The following is an 18,475-nucleotide window of genomic DNA, read 5'->3' as shown; positions in this document are numbered from 1 at the left end:
CCTTGGCTGAGAAACAGCCCCACAGCATGATGCTGCCACCACCATGCTTGACTGTAGGGATGGTATTCTTGGGGTCGTATGCAGTGCCATCCAGTCTCCAAACGTCACGTGTGTGGTTGGCACCAAAGATCTCGATCTTGGTCTCATCAGACCAGAGAACCTTGAACCAGTCTGTCTCAGAGTCCTCCAAGTGATCATGAGCAAACTGTAGACGAGCCTTGACATGACGCTTTGAAAGTAAAGGTACCTTACGGGCTCGTCTGGAACGGAGACCATTGCGGTGGAGTACGTTACTTATGGTATTGACTGAAACCAATGTCCCCACTGCCATGAGATCTTCCCGGAGCTCCTTCCTTGTTGTCCTTGGGTTAGCCTTGACTCTTCGGACAAGCCTGGCCTCGGCACGGGAGGAAACTTTCAAAGGCTGTCCAGGCCGTGGAAGGCTAACAGTAGTTCCATAAGCCTTCCACTTCCGGATGATGCTCCCAACAGTGGAGACAGGTAGGCCCAACTCCTTGGAAAGGGTTTTGTACCCCTTGCCAGCCTTGTGACCCTCCACGATCTTGTCTCTTATGGCCTTGGAATGCTCCTTTGTCTTTCCCATGTTGACCAAGTATGAGTGATGTTCACAAGTTTGGGGAGGGTCTTAATTAGTCAGAAAAGGCTGGAAAAAGAGATAATTAATCCAAACATGTGAAGCTCATTGTTCTTTGTGCCTGAAATACTTCTTAATACTTTAGGGGAACCAAACAGAATTCTTGTGGTTTGAGGGGTTGAATAATAAATAACCCTCTGAATAAACTTTTCACAATTTAAAAAAAAAAAAAATAAAACAAGAAATAACATTCTTTTTTGCTGCAGTGCATTTCACACTTCCAGGCCGATCTACAGTCCAAATGTCACAATGCCAAGTTAATTCCGAATGTGTAAACCTGCTAAATCTGCAAAGGGTTGAATACTACTTGTAGGCACTGTAAGTGAATTAGGATACCATGGTCACGACTAGCAAGTCTAAAAATTAACCAATCAGATCTGAGTTTTTGCGCCTTGCTTGTTACAAAAGCCTGTAAATGGAAATGCAATCTCATTGACCTGCATTAGTCTGCCATGTAGTGGCGACACATAGTGACATTGGGCTCCATTGCCTATTGTATGGCAAAAGTGACCATTGAAGGAAGCCCCAATTGCTTATTCATAGTTATACTGAAGATTGAGTTACAGATCTTTTGCTGCAGTTTTATGCAGTGTACAAATAAGGTTTCTTATCTTAAAATGTAAAAATTACCAAAAAATCTATACGATATGCTTACTTTATTGATTCACACTAGTTCAGCACCGGTATAACTGAATGGTCCTTGATGCTTAACAAGCTATAAGCTTGAAAACACGAAGATCAATGTCCCCTGCATTTCGTGATTTTACGATGCACCAAATGTCTAAAAGGTGGTGACTCATAGGGGTCACTTATGGCATACAGCAGAATCAATAAATACGTAACAATTTTTAATGATTAAGCAGAACAAGATGTACAGAGCATCTTAGAATTAAGAGTTTTTTATTTACACCAACGTAGCTGTATAAAAGAGTTGATTTCTTTTATAGCACACTGGCTAAATTTGTTCTGTTTCTTCTCAGTGCATAGTCTGGTGCCCCTGTGGGACTGCAGGTGGACCAAAGACAGGCTTTTCTGAACAAGCCCTTAATTTTAACAATTAAAGGGAATCTGTCACCAGCTTTTTGCCACCTAATCTGAGAGCAGCATAATGTAGGGGCTGAGACCCTGATTCCAGTGATGTGTCACTTACTGGGCTGCTTAGTGTAGTTTTGATAAAATCACTATTTAATCAGCAGTAGATTATCGATCGAGGACTACCTGGCCTGCTGCCAGGTAGTCCAGCATATTCATGAGCTCCGTATAACTGCTAGATCTTCAGCAGAGAAAATATTGGAGAGAGAGTGCCATCTGATAAAATATCGGATAGCACTTGTCTGAATTATACGCTAGCTATAGGCTAGTGTGAGCGAACCCAAACAAGATAACTACGGGATGCTGTCCTTACAAAGTCAGATATTGAAATAATTAAAAAATTGATAAAGAAGGCTCCCATTAACTTTTTTGTTCCCTAAACATGTGTATATGTTTGAGTACTGTAGCGTCAGTTTGTTAATAAACTCACTTATCGCTATCTTCTACGGTATCCAGCGCCAATCCGGTGAAATCATCGCTCTTCAGAGTTAACGGGTCACACTGCGTTCTGTGTGACCCGGAAATGGCTTTTATAATGTAAGCCTATGGTGCATCAAAATGAGCCTCACAACAAGACTCCATAGGCTTACATTGTAAAAGAGACTTCCAACTCACACATACAGTGATCCAGAGAGTGACGTCACGCGGATGAGGAGCAGAACAGTGCTGGATACCGAAGAAGATGGCGGTAGGGGAGTATATTAACACACTGACAGATTTAGAGTAAAAAAAAAGTTCATGTGAGGGTTAAGAAAGTTACGGTATGTATAAAATAAGCACTACAAATGTTGTAATAAAAAATAATAATAATGACATTACTAAGAAAAATGTATCAGAATTCTACCGCAATTTGGACAAATATACTATCTTGCTTCCTTTGTATCACACAGTGTTCTAGACTGTTTTTACACCTCATCAATCAAGGATGGTGGCTTAGGCCGGTTTCACACATCCGGCTTTTTGCCGTTTTGCCGGATCCGGCGCTCTCCCGTACAGTTAATACAGCAACAAGCGCCGGTCACATGCTGTCATGTGACCGGCGCATGTGACCCGGAAGTTACAGTGCTGTCATTGTACTGTATTATCTGTACGGGAGAGCGCCGGATCCGGTAAAACGGCAAAAAGCCGGATGTGTGAAACCAGCCTTAGAAGGAAAAGCAGTATGGTTTATTGGGTAGGGTATGGATTACAATGAATTATTTAAAGTCAACATTTTAGCGGAAAATAAGCCAACCAACTGATGGTATCAAGGTAGATAAATGTTTAAAGATGCACCGGATTTATCATCCAGCAAAAGTCAATATATACATTTAGCATATCTTAAGTCTCTCTAGTCTAAGTTTATGTTGTCTAAAAAATTGATTTACTAAATCTGCCCCAAAATCCTTAATAAACACATGCTACCATTCTAAGTACCTATGTTGTACTGGAGTAATATCTATTCTTAATTCGAGAGAACAAATATTTTTGGGATTTTGAGAATGATTCTTTGTTTAGACCGTTAGATTCCAGTAGTGTTAGGTCTCAGATATATTAACCAGCTTAGAATGACTTGTGTATTTCAAATGACATTGTCAAAATAACTAAATATATCATCTATAATGGACAGCTAGTGATCTCTAGAAGTTAATATAACCCTAAAGTCTTAGCTCTTAAAATACAGTTATTTCTGACCTCTTTAACTTCATGCAGATGGGCAGGATTCTGGATCTTGGCTCTTCGGGCAGCAGCAGGGGACTTGTGATGTGTGATGGTGACAACACTCGGGCCGCCGTGTGTCAGGTGCCTTTGGCTCCCAGGGGATGAGGAATTGGTAGTTCCATGGGGAAGCAATGAAAAGCTTCTGGCTCTCTGAGACAATGAGCTCTACAAGAAGAATAGAGCAATGACATGTTATTATGAAGAATAAATTTGAGATCTGAGATCAATGGCTTGATGCTTTCAGAGCCCCATGATACGTCGGGATTGACATTCTAGATTGATTCTTACAATTTTCTCCAGTAATTGTACATGGTTTTAAAGAAGACAAATATAATGATGTGACAGTGGGGAACACAAATTTTCTTAGTGCCTACACATATATTAATCTTTCAGGAGGGAAAGTCATAATAAATATGAAAGTCAGCCCATATCTTCAATGATTTGACTCAATGATTGTCATATTTTGAAAGTTCAAAGTAGAAGAACAGGAAGAGAAAAAGTTTTAACTTAAAAAAAAAAAGAGAAATTTTGCAAACATTTAAGAAAAAGTGCAAATGTCTTTTGGATAATGTTCCCCTGTCATAGGTTTTCTCCTTATTCCTCATTCAAGACCCCCTAGAGGTAAAGTGAATCACACTAAGTAAAACCTATGTAGCATTACAGGCATCTGAAGGATGTTTTAGTCTTGTGGTCAAGACTGATTTTTAGCTCTGCTCTGAAAAGCCAGGGACATGTCGAGAGACTTCTCTACAGCGCTGGATCCGTCTTTTTTATAATTCAACGGATTGTAACTGATGGCAAAAAACGGAGGCCATAAAAAAAAATCTGATGGCACATGCATGACATCTGAATATGGTTCCATTTTTAAAGACTGACAGAATGGAGAAGATGGAGAAAAATTATTTTTTTATTTTCCACCCCCCAACAAAAATGGGTCACACTCTGATCATACTCTGAGGGTGCGCTCACACGAGCGTGAAAATCGGATGAGTGCAATGTGAAGAAATCTCGCATTGCACTCTGACCAATGTTCGTCAATGTGGGAGAGCAGTTGGTCAGCTTTTCTTGCATCCACATTCTGGATGCGAGAAAAGCAGCAGTATGCTGCGTTTTCATCCCCATAAAACGGCTGAGAATAGCTAATACAAGTCAATGGGTGGAAGGAAAACACGGAAGTCACACAGACGGCACATGGACCATCCTAGTAACATCTGTTTTTCTAACTACAATCCTATCATGTAACACAGAACACTGTAAATGCTCCTGTACATGAGTGTAAATGAGTAACAGCTACTGAGGAAAAAAAACGGATTGCACACTGACAGCATACTGAGAACAAACGGATGACAAGTGAGAAAAAAATTGTTCTACTCTCGCAAACGAGAATGGGACCGTTTTTTCATACGTTCGTGTGCATCAGCATAATCAGTTTTTCTCAGATGTAGAAAATATGGTCATGTGAACCCAGCCTAACTAGACGATGGGTTGGGATTTCCAACTTTTCATGCCAGTTCCCTACATACACTGTGTGCAGAATTATTAGGCAAATTAGTATTTTGATAACATGATACTTTTTATACATGTTGTCCTACTCCAATCTGTATAGGCTGAGAGCCAACTACCAATTAAGTAAATCAGGTGATGTGCATTTCTGTAACGCGGAGGGGTGTGGTGTAATGACATCAACCCCCTATATAAGGTGTGCTTAATTATTAGGCAATTTCTTTTCCTTTGGCAAAATGGGTCAGAAGAGAGATTTGACGGGCTCTGAAAAGTCCAAAACTGTGAGATGTCTTGCAGAGGGATGCAGCAGTCTTGAAATTGAAAAACTTTCAAAGCATGATCAACGAACAATCAAGCATTTCATGGCAAATAGCCAACAGGGTCACAAGAAACGTGTTGGGCAAAAAAGGCGCAAAATAACTACCCATGAAATGAGGAAAATCAAGCGTGAAGCTGCCAAGATGCCATTTGCCACCAGTTTGGCCATATTTCAGAGCTGCAATGTTACTGGAGTATCAAAAAGCACAAGGTGTGCCATACTCAGGAACATGGCCAAGGTAAGGAAGGCTGAAAAACAACCACCTTTGACTAAGAAATATAAGACAAAACGTCAAGACTGGGCCAAGAAATATCTTAAGACTGATTTTTCAAAGGTTTTATGGACTGATGAAATGAGAGTGACTCTTGATGGGCCAGATGGATGGACCAGAGGCTGGATCAGTAAGGGCAGAGAGCTCCACTCCGACTCAGACGACTGCAAGGTGGAGGTGGGGTACTGGTACGGGCTGGTATCATCAAAGATAAACTTGTGGGAGCTTTTCGGATTGAGGACGGAGTGAAGCTCAACTCACAGACCTACTGCCAGTTTCTGGAAGACAACTTCTTTAAGCAGTGGTACAGGAAGAAGTCAGTACCATTCAAGAAAAACATGATTTTCATGCAGGACAATGCTCCATCACATGCATCCAACTATTCCACAGCGTGGCTGGCCAGTAAAGGTCTAAAAGATGAAAAAATAATGACACAACCCCCTTATTCACCTGATCTGAACCCGATAGAGAATCTGTAGTCCCTCATAAAACGCAAGATCTACAGGGAGGGAAAACAGTACACCTCTCGGAACAATGTCTGGGAGGCTGTGGTGGCTGCTGCACGCAATGTTGATCGTAAACAGATCAAGCAACTGACAGAACCTATGGATGCTGTTGAGTGTCATCATAAAGAAAGGTGGCTATATTGGTCAATAATTTTTTGAGGTTTTGTTTTTGCATGTCAGAAATGTTTATTTCTAAATTTTGTGCAGTTATTTTGGTTTACCTGGTGAAAATAAACAAATGAGATGGGAATATATTAGGTTTTTATTAAGTTGCCTAATAATTATGCACAGTAATAGTTACCTGCACAAGCAGATATCCAACTAAGATAGCCAAATCTAAAAAAAAACCACTCCAACTTCCAAAAATATTAAGCTTTGGTATTTATGAGTCTTTTGGGTTGATTGAGAACATAGTTGTTGATCAATAATAAAAAAAAATCCTCAAAAATACAACTTGCCTAATAATTCTGCACACAGTGTAGTTCACAGCTTTCTTTCATCATCAGCAACGTTAATAAAGAAAAAAAAAATTAGAAAAAAAAATTGTGAAAACAGTAGTTAACTATACACACACGCAGGAGTTCTGAACTATTGCATTAATTTGTAAGCAAAATTATTAATTAATCATCAAATACTTTCTTAAAAACAATCACGAAACAAAAGGACAAGAATAAAATGGACATAAAGCTAATATCAAGAGGAGAGAAGATTGACAGGGGAACTGAGAAGAAAGAAAAATGTATTGTTATCACTTCGGGTGATGTAAGAGAAGATTATATGTTCAAAAGTCAGGTAAAAAACAATGATGTGAGCACTGCGGGCGCTATGCAATCTCACACAATAAACGTATCTGTATGGTACTTGGTGTATTCTGATTGAGTGACTGAACTTAGAAAAGAAGTACAACAAAAGGAAATGTGATAAAAGAGTGATGAAACATTTATATAAAAGAATGTAAAATAGTGCCGCGTATCCTAGGATAGAAAAATTCAATATTATTACACAACTGTATTATTCCAATATTCAAAAGAGAACATGGATCACAAAAAGAAGTATTACGTATATTTTTTTTGTTATATGTTGTAGGACTTATTCCTTAACAGTAATTCAATTTTTTTATTTCTTTTAGAATTTTGACCAGCATGGAAAGATATGAAACGTTGCAAATCCCTTTATTAGAATATTTGTCTTCATTCTTGTAAAAGACCGTACTCATTTAGAGTACAGTTGCTGGCAGTAACATGGTCAGTTCAGTCAGTGTCTCACTAAGTGTTTGCTATTAACTATGTAATCGTAACTTTTTCGATGAAAAAAAAAATATATGTTATACGAGTGTTCACAGGACAAAAATAGTGAAAAATGGTTGAGTAGCATCTTAACATTGAACATTGTGCGGACATATCTTGCAGGTGTGTGCAACGTTCATATCCTATAAGTGATGCTATTTATATTCAATACATTAAAAACTCAAAGTATTGTACACACATTTCCATTGATGCTCAAAAAATATTTAAACGATTTACCAAAAGAAAAAAATTCCGTTAATTACAAATATTATTATTATTATTATTATTATTATTATTTATTTATAGAGCACCATTAGTTCCATGGTGCTGTACATGAGAAGGGGGTTACATACAAAATACATATACAAGTTACAGTAGACAGACTAGTACAGAGGGAAGAGGGCCCTGCCCTTGCGGGCTTACATTTTATAGGATTATGGGGAGGAGACAGTAGGTGGGGTGTAGATGGGGCGGCAGCTCCGCACGGTGGTGGGGCGGCAGCTCCGCACGGTGGTGGGGCGGCAGCTCCGCACGGTGGTGGGGCGGCAGCTCCGCACGGTGGTGGGGCTGCAAATATATACAGTATAATTCCAATGCGCCAACTGCAACTGAACTGTTCCCTTGCAACATGGTCAACCCTATTTAGGACTTGAATTTCCACTCCTTCATTTTGTCAGCCAATTCATTTAACGAGCAAACAAGGTCCATTTACATTATACAACACGAGAATTTTTTTGCAAACCTAAAGGATTTCATGCAAGATGAATAAGCATTTTTGGACCCTCACTTAGTTATTCAACCTATTCACATTACACAACTATCATGAACGATGCGTCCCTACTATTAGAATCTGACAGATTATTGTAGGCCAATGTAAAGGGGACTTTACTGTGAGGATAAATCTGCAGCAGGAGATTGTTCTGATAAGGTCATCACTCAGAGAAGGAGTGTGATGAAAATCCTGCCTTTCGCTGCACTCATTTTAGACCATACGCCTATGGAGTACTCCTGCTGAAAGTGAAAGAGTATTCATCAGTCTTCTCCTCTGAGTGTTGTACTTATCAGAACAATGTACAGCAGACTTTTCCCCAAAGCTGCTGAGCTGACTCTCACCGCCAGCATCAGTACTCCAAATGAGCATGTTCTGATATCAATGCAGCAAATATAAGTGAGTTAGAAACCCCTAGTTTTAACCAGTTTATTTTTAGACGGCAAACAAAAGAACCCCAAAAACCTAATATATTAAAATAGTAAAATAGTTTACAAAAGCACATAACTTTCTACACTGCACAAATTTATAAAATATCTTATCTTTTTAAAATAGCTCTCTCTCTCTCTCTATCTATTATATATATCTATATATATAATTGCCTTATTCTGTCTGTCTGTCTGTCTATCTGTCTATCTGTCTGTCTGTCTGTCATGCTCCGAAATTGTGTCCTTACGGTGACACAAAGCTGATTGGCCGCTGGGCTCGCCATGGCCCCGCCCCCCCACACGGATTGGCCTCTCGCCCCGGCTCTCTGCAGGCCCCGCCCCCCTCACGCAATGCACGCTCGCTCTGGCCCAACTGACACGGAGCTCCGATTCCCAGGTGAGTACACACACACATCAGATCACACTCACTCTCACACTCACTCTCACACACACCTCACACATCACAACATGCTGGGATATCGCTTGCTTCTACACCGGCTCCGTCAGGATCCCGGCAGCGCCAGACATAACCTTGCGATGCTGGGATCTTGACGGAGGCCGTGAAAGCTGGTAACCATTATACACATCGGGTAACTAAGGTCCCTTAGTTACCCGATGTGTATCATAGTTACCAGTGTACACCGGCTCACACTCACTCTCACACACACCTCACACACACATCACATCGCATCCACACATCAAGGTCCTGCAGCTGCGGAACATACACACACATAACAGCACACACACACACACACACAAATCAGATTACACTCACACACACTTCACACATCACATCGCATCCAAATACTCACAACATCCTGGGATATCGCTTGCTTCTCGGCGGCGATACTGTGCTGTTGTGAGCTTCCAGGACCTGCCGAGGGATCACATGGCCAGAAGCATGTGATATCCCCGGATGTTGTGAGTATCAGCGCGTATGTGCAATATCGTCAGTGTGTGTGTCTTTGTGTGTATATATATATGTGTGTATGTATATGTATATATATATATATATATATATATATATATATATATATATATATATATATATATATATATATATATAGTGAGACTGTGACCGGGGTTATCCATGACGGCCGGTATGTCTCGCCCCGGTTGTGCTCACTCCATGATAGAAAGTAACTCCACTCCAGGGTTAATGCTGTTTCCCTACAGGCTGAAGGAAGGGTTAAAAGGAAACAGGAACAAGGGCGGGTGTGCCGGGTGTGAGGGAGTGAACACAACTCCCTGAGTTCTCTGCCGGAGAGGCACATGTGTACTGTTGTGGACTTTTGTTTGGATATTAAACCGTGTGCTGTGACCCTTGGTGCCTGGATCCCGTGTCTTCTGCTGCGCAGCCGACCACGCTACCTCACATATGGTGGAGAATGCGGGCATGCCAGCCCGGTGAAGTGTAGCTTCAATTTCTGGTGACCCGGTAGCACATGTCCTGGATTCAAGCGGCTATACTACAGCCCAAACCCGGCGACGCCATGGAGGAAATACTAAAGCAGCATCAACAGATCAATGCACACCTGCTCCGGTCGTTGGATCATCAGCAGCACTCTTTGAAATTGCAGGAACAAAGGCACCAAGAACAGATGGTTCTCCTGGCCAAGTCGATCCGTGCCGGACCGGCAGCAACAACCCCGGGACCGGGTGACGACGGCAGCGTCCGGAAAGCGGTGAGACAAGCGTTGCAAAAGATGACCCCGGGGGATGATGTGGAAGTGTTCCTGGTGGTGTTTGAGCGGGTGGCCGAGCGGGAAAAGCTGCCGACCCCCCAGTGGGCTGAGGTTCTGTCGCCCTATCTGACGGGGGAGCCCCAAAAAGCGTACCTGGACCTCTGTACCGAGGACGCCTTAGAATATGCGACCCTGAAAGCCGAAATACTTGCTCGGATGGGGGTGAATACCTATGTACGGGCTCAGCGGGTAAATCAGTGGTTCTATGAGGAAGCCAAACCCGTACGCTCCCAGGCCTATGACTTGTTGCATCTCGTAAAGAAGTGGTTGCAGCCTGACACTCTGAGCCCGGCGCAAATGGTGGAAGGGTAGTAGTTGATCGTTTTGTGCGCACTTTACCAGTCACCATTCAACGGTGGGTAGGACAGGGCGACCCAAGTACCCTGGACCAATTAGTGGGCCTGGTAGAGCGGCATGTGGCTACGCAGGACTTGATACGGGACACTGAGACTTTGCGTACCGCTCGTCGGTCCGGCCCCTCCAAGCCTAGAGCCAAGGACCCACCGCTGACACCGGGCAGGAGTCCGCTACCGTCCCGTCTGAGGCCGCGCCCTCCGTCCCTGAGGTCCGGAAGGCTATATACCCTAAACGACAACTCGTCAAGGGGGTTTCCTTCCCTATTAGATGTTGGCGGTGTCAGCGGGTGGGACATATGGAAGCCCAGTGTCCACTCACCACGGAGCCCATGGATTGTGTGGTTACCCGGCGGGGTTCAATGTATGCTCAGGTAGTGTGTACCGCTGACCTGGTCTCCCTAGAGACTGAGCCCCACTTGTGCCAAATACAGGTGAATGGATGTCCGGTTACAGGCTTCTTGGATTCCGGAAGCTTAGTGACCCTTGTGCGATCAACCTTGAGGGCTAAAGTAAAGGCCACAGGACGTACCGTGGGGGTGGTTTGCATACATGGGGACCGCCGAGACTATCCCACGGGGATTGTCACCATCACAGCACCTTGCGGTCAGGTGCAACATGAGGTGGGACTTCTTAACACTCTTCCCTATGACGTGATCCTAGGAAGGGATCTGCCCTATTTTTGGACTTTATGGAATGGACCTCCTAAGTCCCCTCAGATATTGGTCAGTCCGAGACCTGTGCCCTACAATCCTGAATCCGGGACGCCTGCCGTAGGGGTCCCCATGATAGGGACAGAATGTGAACCCGATAGGTCGCCCCTAGAGGTATTGGCAGGAGAGGCTGAGACGGTCGAGCCCATCCCGGAGTTGGAGGCGTCCCCGGATACGTTTGGGACAGCCCAACTCCAGGACTAGAGTTGAGCGCGGTTCGTGGTTCGTGGTTCTCCAGTTCGCGGCTCGAGTGATTTTGGGGCATGTTCTAGATCGAACTAGAACTCGAGCTTTTTGCAAAAGCTCGGTAGTTCTAGAAACGTTCGAGAACGGTTCTAGCAGCCAAAAAACAGCTAAATCATAGCTTGGTTTCTGCTGTAATAGTGTAAGTCACTCTGTGAATCAAACTATTATCACATTTCAGTGTATAGTGTGCGTGAACAGCGCCTTCAGATCACTGCTGTTTCTATAATGGCGATCGCCATTTTTTTTTTTTTTTTTTCTTGTCTTCCTTCCCTAAGTGCGCGCGTCTTGTGGGGCGGGCCAGCATGTCAGCCAATCCCAGACACACACACAGCTAAGTGGACTTTGAGCCAGAGAAGCAACGGCATGTGTGATAGGATCTGCATGTCACATGTCCCTGCATTATAAAACCGGACATTTTCTTCACGGACGCCATTATCTGCCTTCTGCGTCTTTGGTGTCAGACATCACTGTCGCAGCTCCGTCTTCCTGAGTCCTATAGCCGATACAGCTGTATGCGCTGCATACACAGCGTTAGACAGCTTAGGGAGAGCACTTTATAGCAGTCCTTTTAAGGGCTCCAACCGGCAGGGTCAGAGAGCCATAGGTGACAGGTCCTGCAAACAGCAACAGCGTCTGTGTAGCCCAGGTCAGGGATTTCCTACCTGCATTTCACCATTAGGAGGGAATAGAAAGGCAGGCTTCCATTCCTCTACCCAGAGCACCACAATCCTGCCACTGTACCCTCTTGTCCTCTGCACACTCCAACTGATAACTAAGCCATTATACTAGCAAACACTCAGTGTACCTAGTGGCATCCTATACGTGGCTATTGGACTTTGCTATAGTCCCACTAGTGCAAAGACATTTGCAGAGCGCGTCTGCCTGCATTGCACACTACAACTCATTCTAACCAAGCCATTATACTAGCAAACACTCAGTGTACCTAGTGGCATCCTATACGTGGCTATTGGACTTTGCTATAGTCCCACTAGTGCAAAGACATTTGCAGAGCGCGTCTGCCTGCATTGCACACTACAACTCATTCTAACCAAGCCATTATACTAGCAAACACTCAGTGTACCTAGTGGCATCCTATACGTGGCTATTGGACTTTGCTATAGTCCCACTAGTGCAAAGACATTTGCAGAGCGCGTCTGCCTGCATTGCACACTCCAACTCATTAAAACCAAGCCATTATACTAGCAAACACTCAGTGTACCTAGTGGCATCCTATACGTGGCTATTGGACTTTGCTATAGTCCCACTAGTGCAAAGACATTTGCATAGCGCGTCTGCCGGCATTGCACACTCAAACTCATTTTAACTAAGCCATTATACTAGCAAACACTCAGTGTACCTAGTGGCATCCTATACGTGGCTATTGGACTTTGCTATAGTCCCACTAGTGCAAAGACATTAGCAGAGCACATCTGCCTGCATTGCACACTACAACTCATTCTAACCAAGCCATTATACTAGCAAACACTCAGTGTACCTTGTGGCATCCTATACGTGGCTATTGGACTTTGCTATAGTCCCACTAGTGCAAAGACATTTGCATAGCGCGTCTGCCTGCATTGCACACTCAAACTCATTTTAACTAAGCCATTATACTAGCAAACACTCAGTGTACCTAGTGGCATCCTATACGTGGCTATTGGACTTTGCTATAGTCCCACTAGTGCAAAGACATTAGCAGAGCACATCTGCCTGCATTGCACACTACAACTCATTCTAACCAAGCCATTATACTAGCAAACACTCAGTGTACCTAGTGGCATCCTATACGTGGCTATTGGACTTTGCTATAGTCCCACTAGTGCAAAGACATTTGCAGAGCGCGTCTGCCTGCATTGCACACTCCAACTCATTAAAACCAAGCCATTATACTAGCAAACACTCAGTGTACCTAGTGGCATCCTATACGTGGCTATTGGACTTTGCTATAGTCCCACTAGTGCAAAGACATTTGCATAGCGCGTCTGCCTGCATTGCACACTCAAACTCATTTTAACTAAGCCATTATACTAGCAAACACTCAGTGTACCTAGTGGCATCCTATACGTGGCTATTGGACTTTGCTATAGTCCCACTAGTGCAAAGATATTAGCAGAGCACATCTGCCTGCATTGCACACTCCAACTTTTTTAAACTAAGCAATTTTACTAGCAAACACTCAGTGTACCTAGTGGCATCCTAAACGTGGCTATTGGACTTTGCTATAGTCCCACTAGTGCAAAGACATTTGCAGAGCACGTCTGCCTGCATTGCACACTACAACTCATTGTTACTAAGCCATTATACTAGCAAACACTCAGTGTACCTAGTTGTATCCTAAACGTGGCTATTGTACTTTTGTCTATTCACAGTATTGGAACGATATTTGCAGCACGTCTGCCTGCATTGCACACTCTAACTTTTTTAAACTCAGCCATTTATAGTAGCAAACACTCAGTGTACCTAGTTGTATCCTAAACGTGGCTATTGTACTTTTGTCAATTCACAGTATTGGAACGTTATTTGCAGCACGTCTGCCTGCATTGCACACTCAAACTTTTTTAAACTCAGCCATTTATAGTAGCAAACACTCAGTGTACCTAGTTGTATCCTAAACGTGGCTATTGTACTTTTGTCTATTCACAGTATTGGAACGATATTTGCAGCACGTCTGCCTGCATTGCACACTCAAACTTTTTTAAACTCAGCCATTTATAGTAGCAAACACTCAGTGTACCTAGTTGTATCCTAAACGTGGCTATTGTACTTTTGTCAATTCACAGTATTGTAACGTTATTTGCAGCACGTCTGCCTGCATTGCACACTCAAACTTTTTTAAACTCAGCCATTTATAGTAGCAAACACTCAGTGTACCTAGTTGTATCCTAAACGTGGCTATTGTACTTTTGTCTATTCACAGTATTGGAACGTTATTTGCAGCACGTCTGCCTGCATTGCACACTCAAACTTTTTTAAACTCAGCCATTTATAGTAGCAAACACTCAGTGTACCTAGTTGTATCCTAAACGTGGCTATTGTACTTTTGTCAATTCACAGTATTGGAACGTTATTTGCAGCACGTCTGCCTGCATTGCACACTCAAACTTTTTTAAACTCAGCCATTTATAGTAGCAAACACTCAGTGTACCTAGTTGTATCCTAAACGTGGCTATTGTACTTTTGTCTATTCACACTACTGCAAATCTATGTGCAGCACCTCTGCATGACAACCTCGTGCTCTGTTTTTAATAAGCTATAATGATAGCACAAAATACTGCCATTTTGTGGCATCATAGAACTGGCTGTTGTATTCCATTAGTGCCCCACTGGTGACAAGCTATTTCTAGCACCTCTACATCACACCCTCATGCACATTTAGCTACGCTAATGTTATAGCAAACTCATGGAATTCATTGCTGCATTTCATAATTCGGAGGGATAGAAAGTCAGGCTTCCTTTAGCTTTTCCTTCTGTTCATAGACAGCATCTCCAAGACAAATTTCCCCTCCACGTCTAAGTGTGGAGAGGCAGCTAGTGCGCATGCGTGTGCCGATGTACCCCAGCTGCAGCATAATTACAGTGTTTCGCCTAGTGAGTATGCTCAGCCTGACTGTGCCATTCCTGACGCTAAGTCTTCATTTCGGGATACAGCGCATGCTCCCACACTAAGTGTGAAAAGCCTCTTTGCACAGGTGCTTGCATTCTGTGCCGGGTCTAAGTCCTGTTTTGTGCCTAGACACCATGCTAAAGCTGATAGTCTTTTTTCAGAGACTGTATTTCATGCTACTGAGCATGCTCAGGCACTTCCTGCATCAGAGACTAGGTCCGGTAATGAACTCTTTGGCCCTGGCCCTGATGTGGGGGTCCCATATAGACCACAGGGCATCAGGTGTCCTCCCAAATGGCTTGCAGAGGCCCACACCTATGACTTGTCACCGCATTATTGATGGTCAGACGATGACTGGTGAGGTGTTTGGGTCATGGCAGCCATGAGGTCATCATTGAAGTTGCGTTTCCAAATAGGACGCTAGTTATGCCACTCATGACGTGTCACTCTGCTTTTGTCTCCAGGAGGTGCATTGTGGTTCACCCTGGTTTGGGGCGGACCCAGGTTATAAAAGGGGCTGGAGCCAACAAGGAGGTGCGCAGTCTTCTATTATGCTCCGAAAGAGCACACCTCCATGTGTTGAACCCATTGCGGCTTTAGGCCAGAGGTAGGCAGGGATAGGGTGGTGGATGCAGGCCACCACCACAGTTGGTAACGCAGAACGGTTAAGACCAGCTCCTGTCCTAACAGTCCTGCTTGTGCAGCCCAGTGGCATTAACAGGCCTGCTGCTGCTGATGCGCCTGCTGTCCACAGGTGTGGCCCCTACGCACACGGTCAGCGTACTCAATGGCCCCTGTGTTGTTAACAGGGAGTTCCTGGGCTGGGTGGGCATGTGGACCCTGTGACGCTAACAGGGCTCACAGTCTCCAGATCCGAATGGCGTCTAACTCGGTTCAGGCTACTATTAGTTTCATAGCCACACAGCTCTGTATCCTCCACCAAACCTTCAAGTTGCCAACCTCTCCTTTTCCAACTGGGAGCACGGTGGACACTGACTGCTGAAGGTGATATATACCTTTCTCTTTCTTTTCTTATTAATTTTTGTTATATAGCGGTCACAGATTATATACCACTTTATCCAAATCTGCCAGTCCCACTGTAACAGATGTTGTTTCTTCAGCAAATGTTACAGTTGTTTAACCACCAAATCCACGGACCAAAATTTTTTTCCCCTTTCCAACACACCTGTTCCCCTTTCCAACAGCATCTGTCCTTTTTCAACTCATTTTGGGATATGACCAAAAGTGCAACTGTGCAGGGACACCGTACTCAACGCCATCTCAGCACAGCAGCCATCCCTCGGTCCCTCCGATGTGGACAAGTAAAAGACCATTTCCTCCTATCCATGACAAAGTGTTGAGATTCACTCTGTGCAGCACTGGTGTTTAGTGGAAAAGTAGATCTAAGATTGCGTACCACATTCTGCAGATACTCCTGTATACGTGCGTCTATTTCTATGGCAGGAATTAGTTCGCCAAATTTTGTCTTGTACCGGGGATCTAACAGTGTGGCAACCCAGTATTCAGGATTACTTCAAATTCATACAATCCGAGGGTCATGTAGGTAGTGCAGCAAGAAGGCGCTCATGTGTCTTGTGCATCCAGGAGGACCAAGTCCTTGGTGTGTTGGTGGCAGAGAGGTGAGAATCGTGCATCCTTCCTCTGCCCTCTACCCACAACCTCGCACAACCGAAATGTGAGCAAGCTCTCACTCATCTGCTGAGTCTTCCATGCCCATCGCCAGTTCGTCCTCCATTTCTTCATGGGCTCCTGCACTTTCATCAACACTTTTTGCTGATACTATGCGCCCTTGTTAATCCCTCTCCCTCACCATGACTGCCGCATAGGTGCCGCTGACCATCTGGACCTCGTAGATCTTGTTATCCCTTCCGCATATGACTCCTCCTGTACTTCCTCCCCTTCCTCTTGTCCCAACACCTGACTCCGAATAATAATTACAGTGTGCTCCATCATGTAGATGACCAGAATTGTCACGCTGAGAATGACATTGCCAGTGCTAAACATCTTCGTCGACATTTCAAAACTGTGTAGCAGGGTGCATAGGTCCTTGATCTGACACCACTCCAGCAGCGTGATCTGCACCACCTCTGGATCAACTTATCCCAGGCTATATGTCTTACCGTATTTCAGCAGGGCTCTGCGGTGCTGCCACACACGCTGCAACATGTGCAGATTCCAATTCCTGCGTGTCGGAACATCGCATTTCCGGCGTTTAACTGCCAGACCCTAAGACTTCCGGAGTGATGAAAGTTGTTGAGCTGCTGTGTGCGCACGATGGAAGTGAGCACATAGCGAGCGTGCCCGCTGCACAAGGCCATGTAGGCCGTGATGGTGTTTTAAAAATTGCTGGAGAATTCGGATCAACACGTGAGCCATAAAAGGCACGTGTGTCACATTGCCCTGAGGATGGCCCGCAGCCAGGTTTGCATCATTGCCGCACACGGCTGTTAAGTCACCAACGGAGTCCGCTCCGTCAATTTGTACTCCGGTCGCCAGGTGACAACGTGTTCCTTTCATGAATAGTGCTGATGATGGGAGAGTAGTCGATGCCAGCGGCGCAGGTGGACGCAGGTTATGCTCACCCACTGGGCTGCATTACCTTGACAGATGCAGAATCTCTGGCTGAATGTAGCTGGTGGGTATCTCACAGATGAAATACCATCATTCAGCTACAACCAATGGGAAGACACCACACCCTTTTTTATGCCCATCCTGTCTGCAGACCACTGCCAGACATAGCTATGAACCTCTGGTTAATTTTACCCCCAGTTCAGTTTTATGATTTTGTGTGCTTGTTACCTGACTACTTTTCCTGCTTGCTGTTTATGTACCTTGTTGGCCGATACGCATTTCACCTCTGCTTGTTTTCTGATTAAGTCCTGGCCGTCCCATTCTGTTCCTGTTCCTCAATTAATGTTTTGACCCTGCCTGACTACTATTCTCTGTAATAGCGGTGTGACTCACATTTCCCATACATTTCAAAGTAAAACTTTGACCGCCTGATGGCATTGAGCTCTGCTGCCAGCATAGTAAGGAGGTGTGTGGTAGTCCTTGTGCGCAGTTGCAAGGAAGGGTGGCCTGACCACACAGGGTTTGCGCAAAGGTAGAGGACCCACACGAGGTTGAAGAGGCAGAAGCAGTGTATTAACTTCTACATACAGAACAAGGATTGAAACAACTCGTGGGGACGGCAAGACTTGTACAGCAGACCCTTCTCCATCTCTCACCATAGTTTGCCAGTGCCCAGTCAGTGACATGTAATG

At 44.2% G+C, this 18,475-nt stretch overlaps 1 protein-coding gene across 2 annotated transcripts in view; it reads right to left on the bottom strand.

Moving 5' to 3' along the window:
* OSBPL10 (oxysterol binding protein like 10) overlaps positions 1 to 18,475 on the bottom strand; it is a 749,675-nt gene that overhangs the window by 388,047 nt on the left and 343,153 nt on the right. Inside the window, exon 4 of one of the 2 annotated variants that reach the window (XM_075315242.1) lies at positions 3,422 to 3,613. The exons of the other annotated variant lie outside the window; for it this stretch is intronic. Within the exon in view, the coding sequence (XP_075171357.1) occupies positions 3,422 to 3,613 (192 nt within the window). The remainder of the gene's footprint in view (positions 1 to 3,421; positions 3,614 to 18,475) is intronic. 2 annotated transcript variants of the gene reach the window in all.

This window comes from Anomaloglossus baeobatrachus, chromosome 6, assembly GCF_048569485.1.
Source record: "Anomaloglossus baeobatrachus isolate aAnoBae1 chromosome 6, aAnoBae1.hap1, whole genome shotgun sequence".
Lineage (NCBI taxonomy): Eukaryota > Metazoa > Chordata > Amphibia > Anura > Aromobatidae > Anomaloglossus > Anomaloglossus baeobatrachus.
This window is presented reverse-complemented; position numbering and strand designations above follow the sequence as displayed.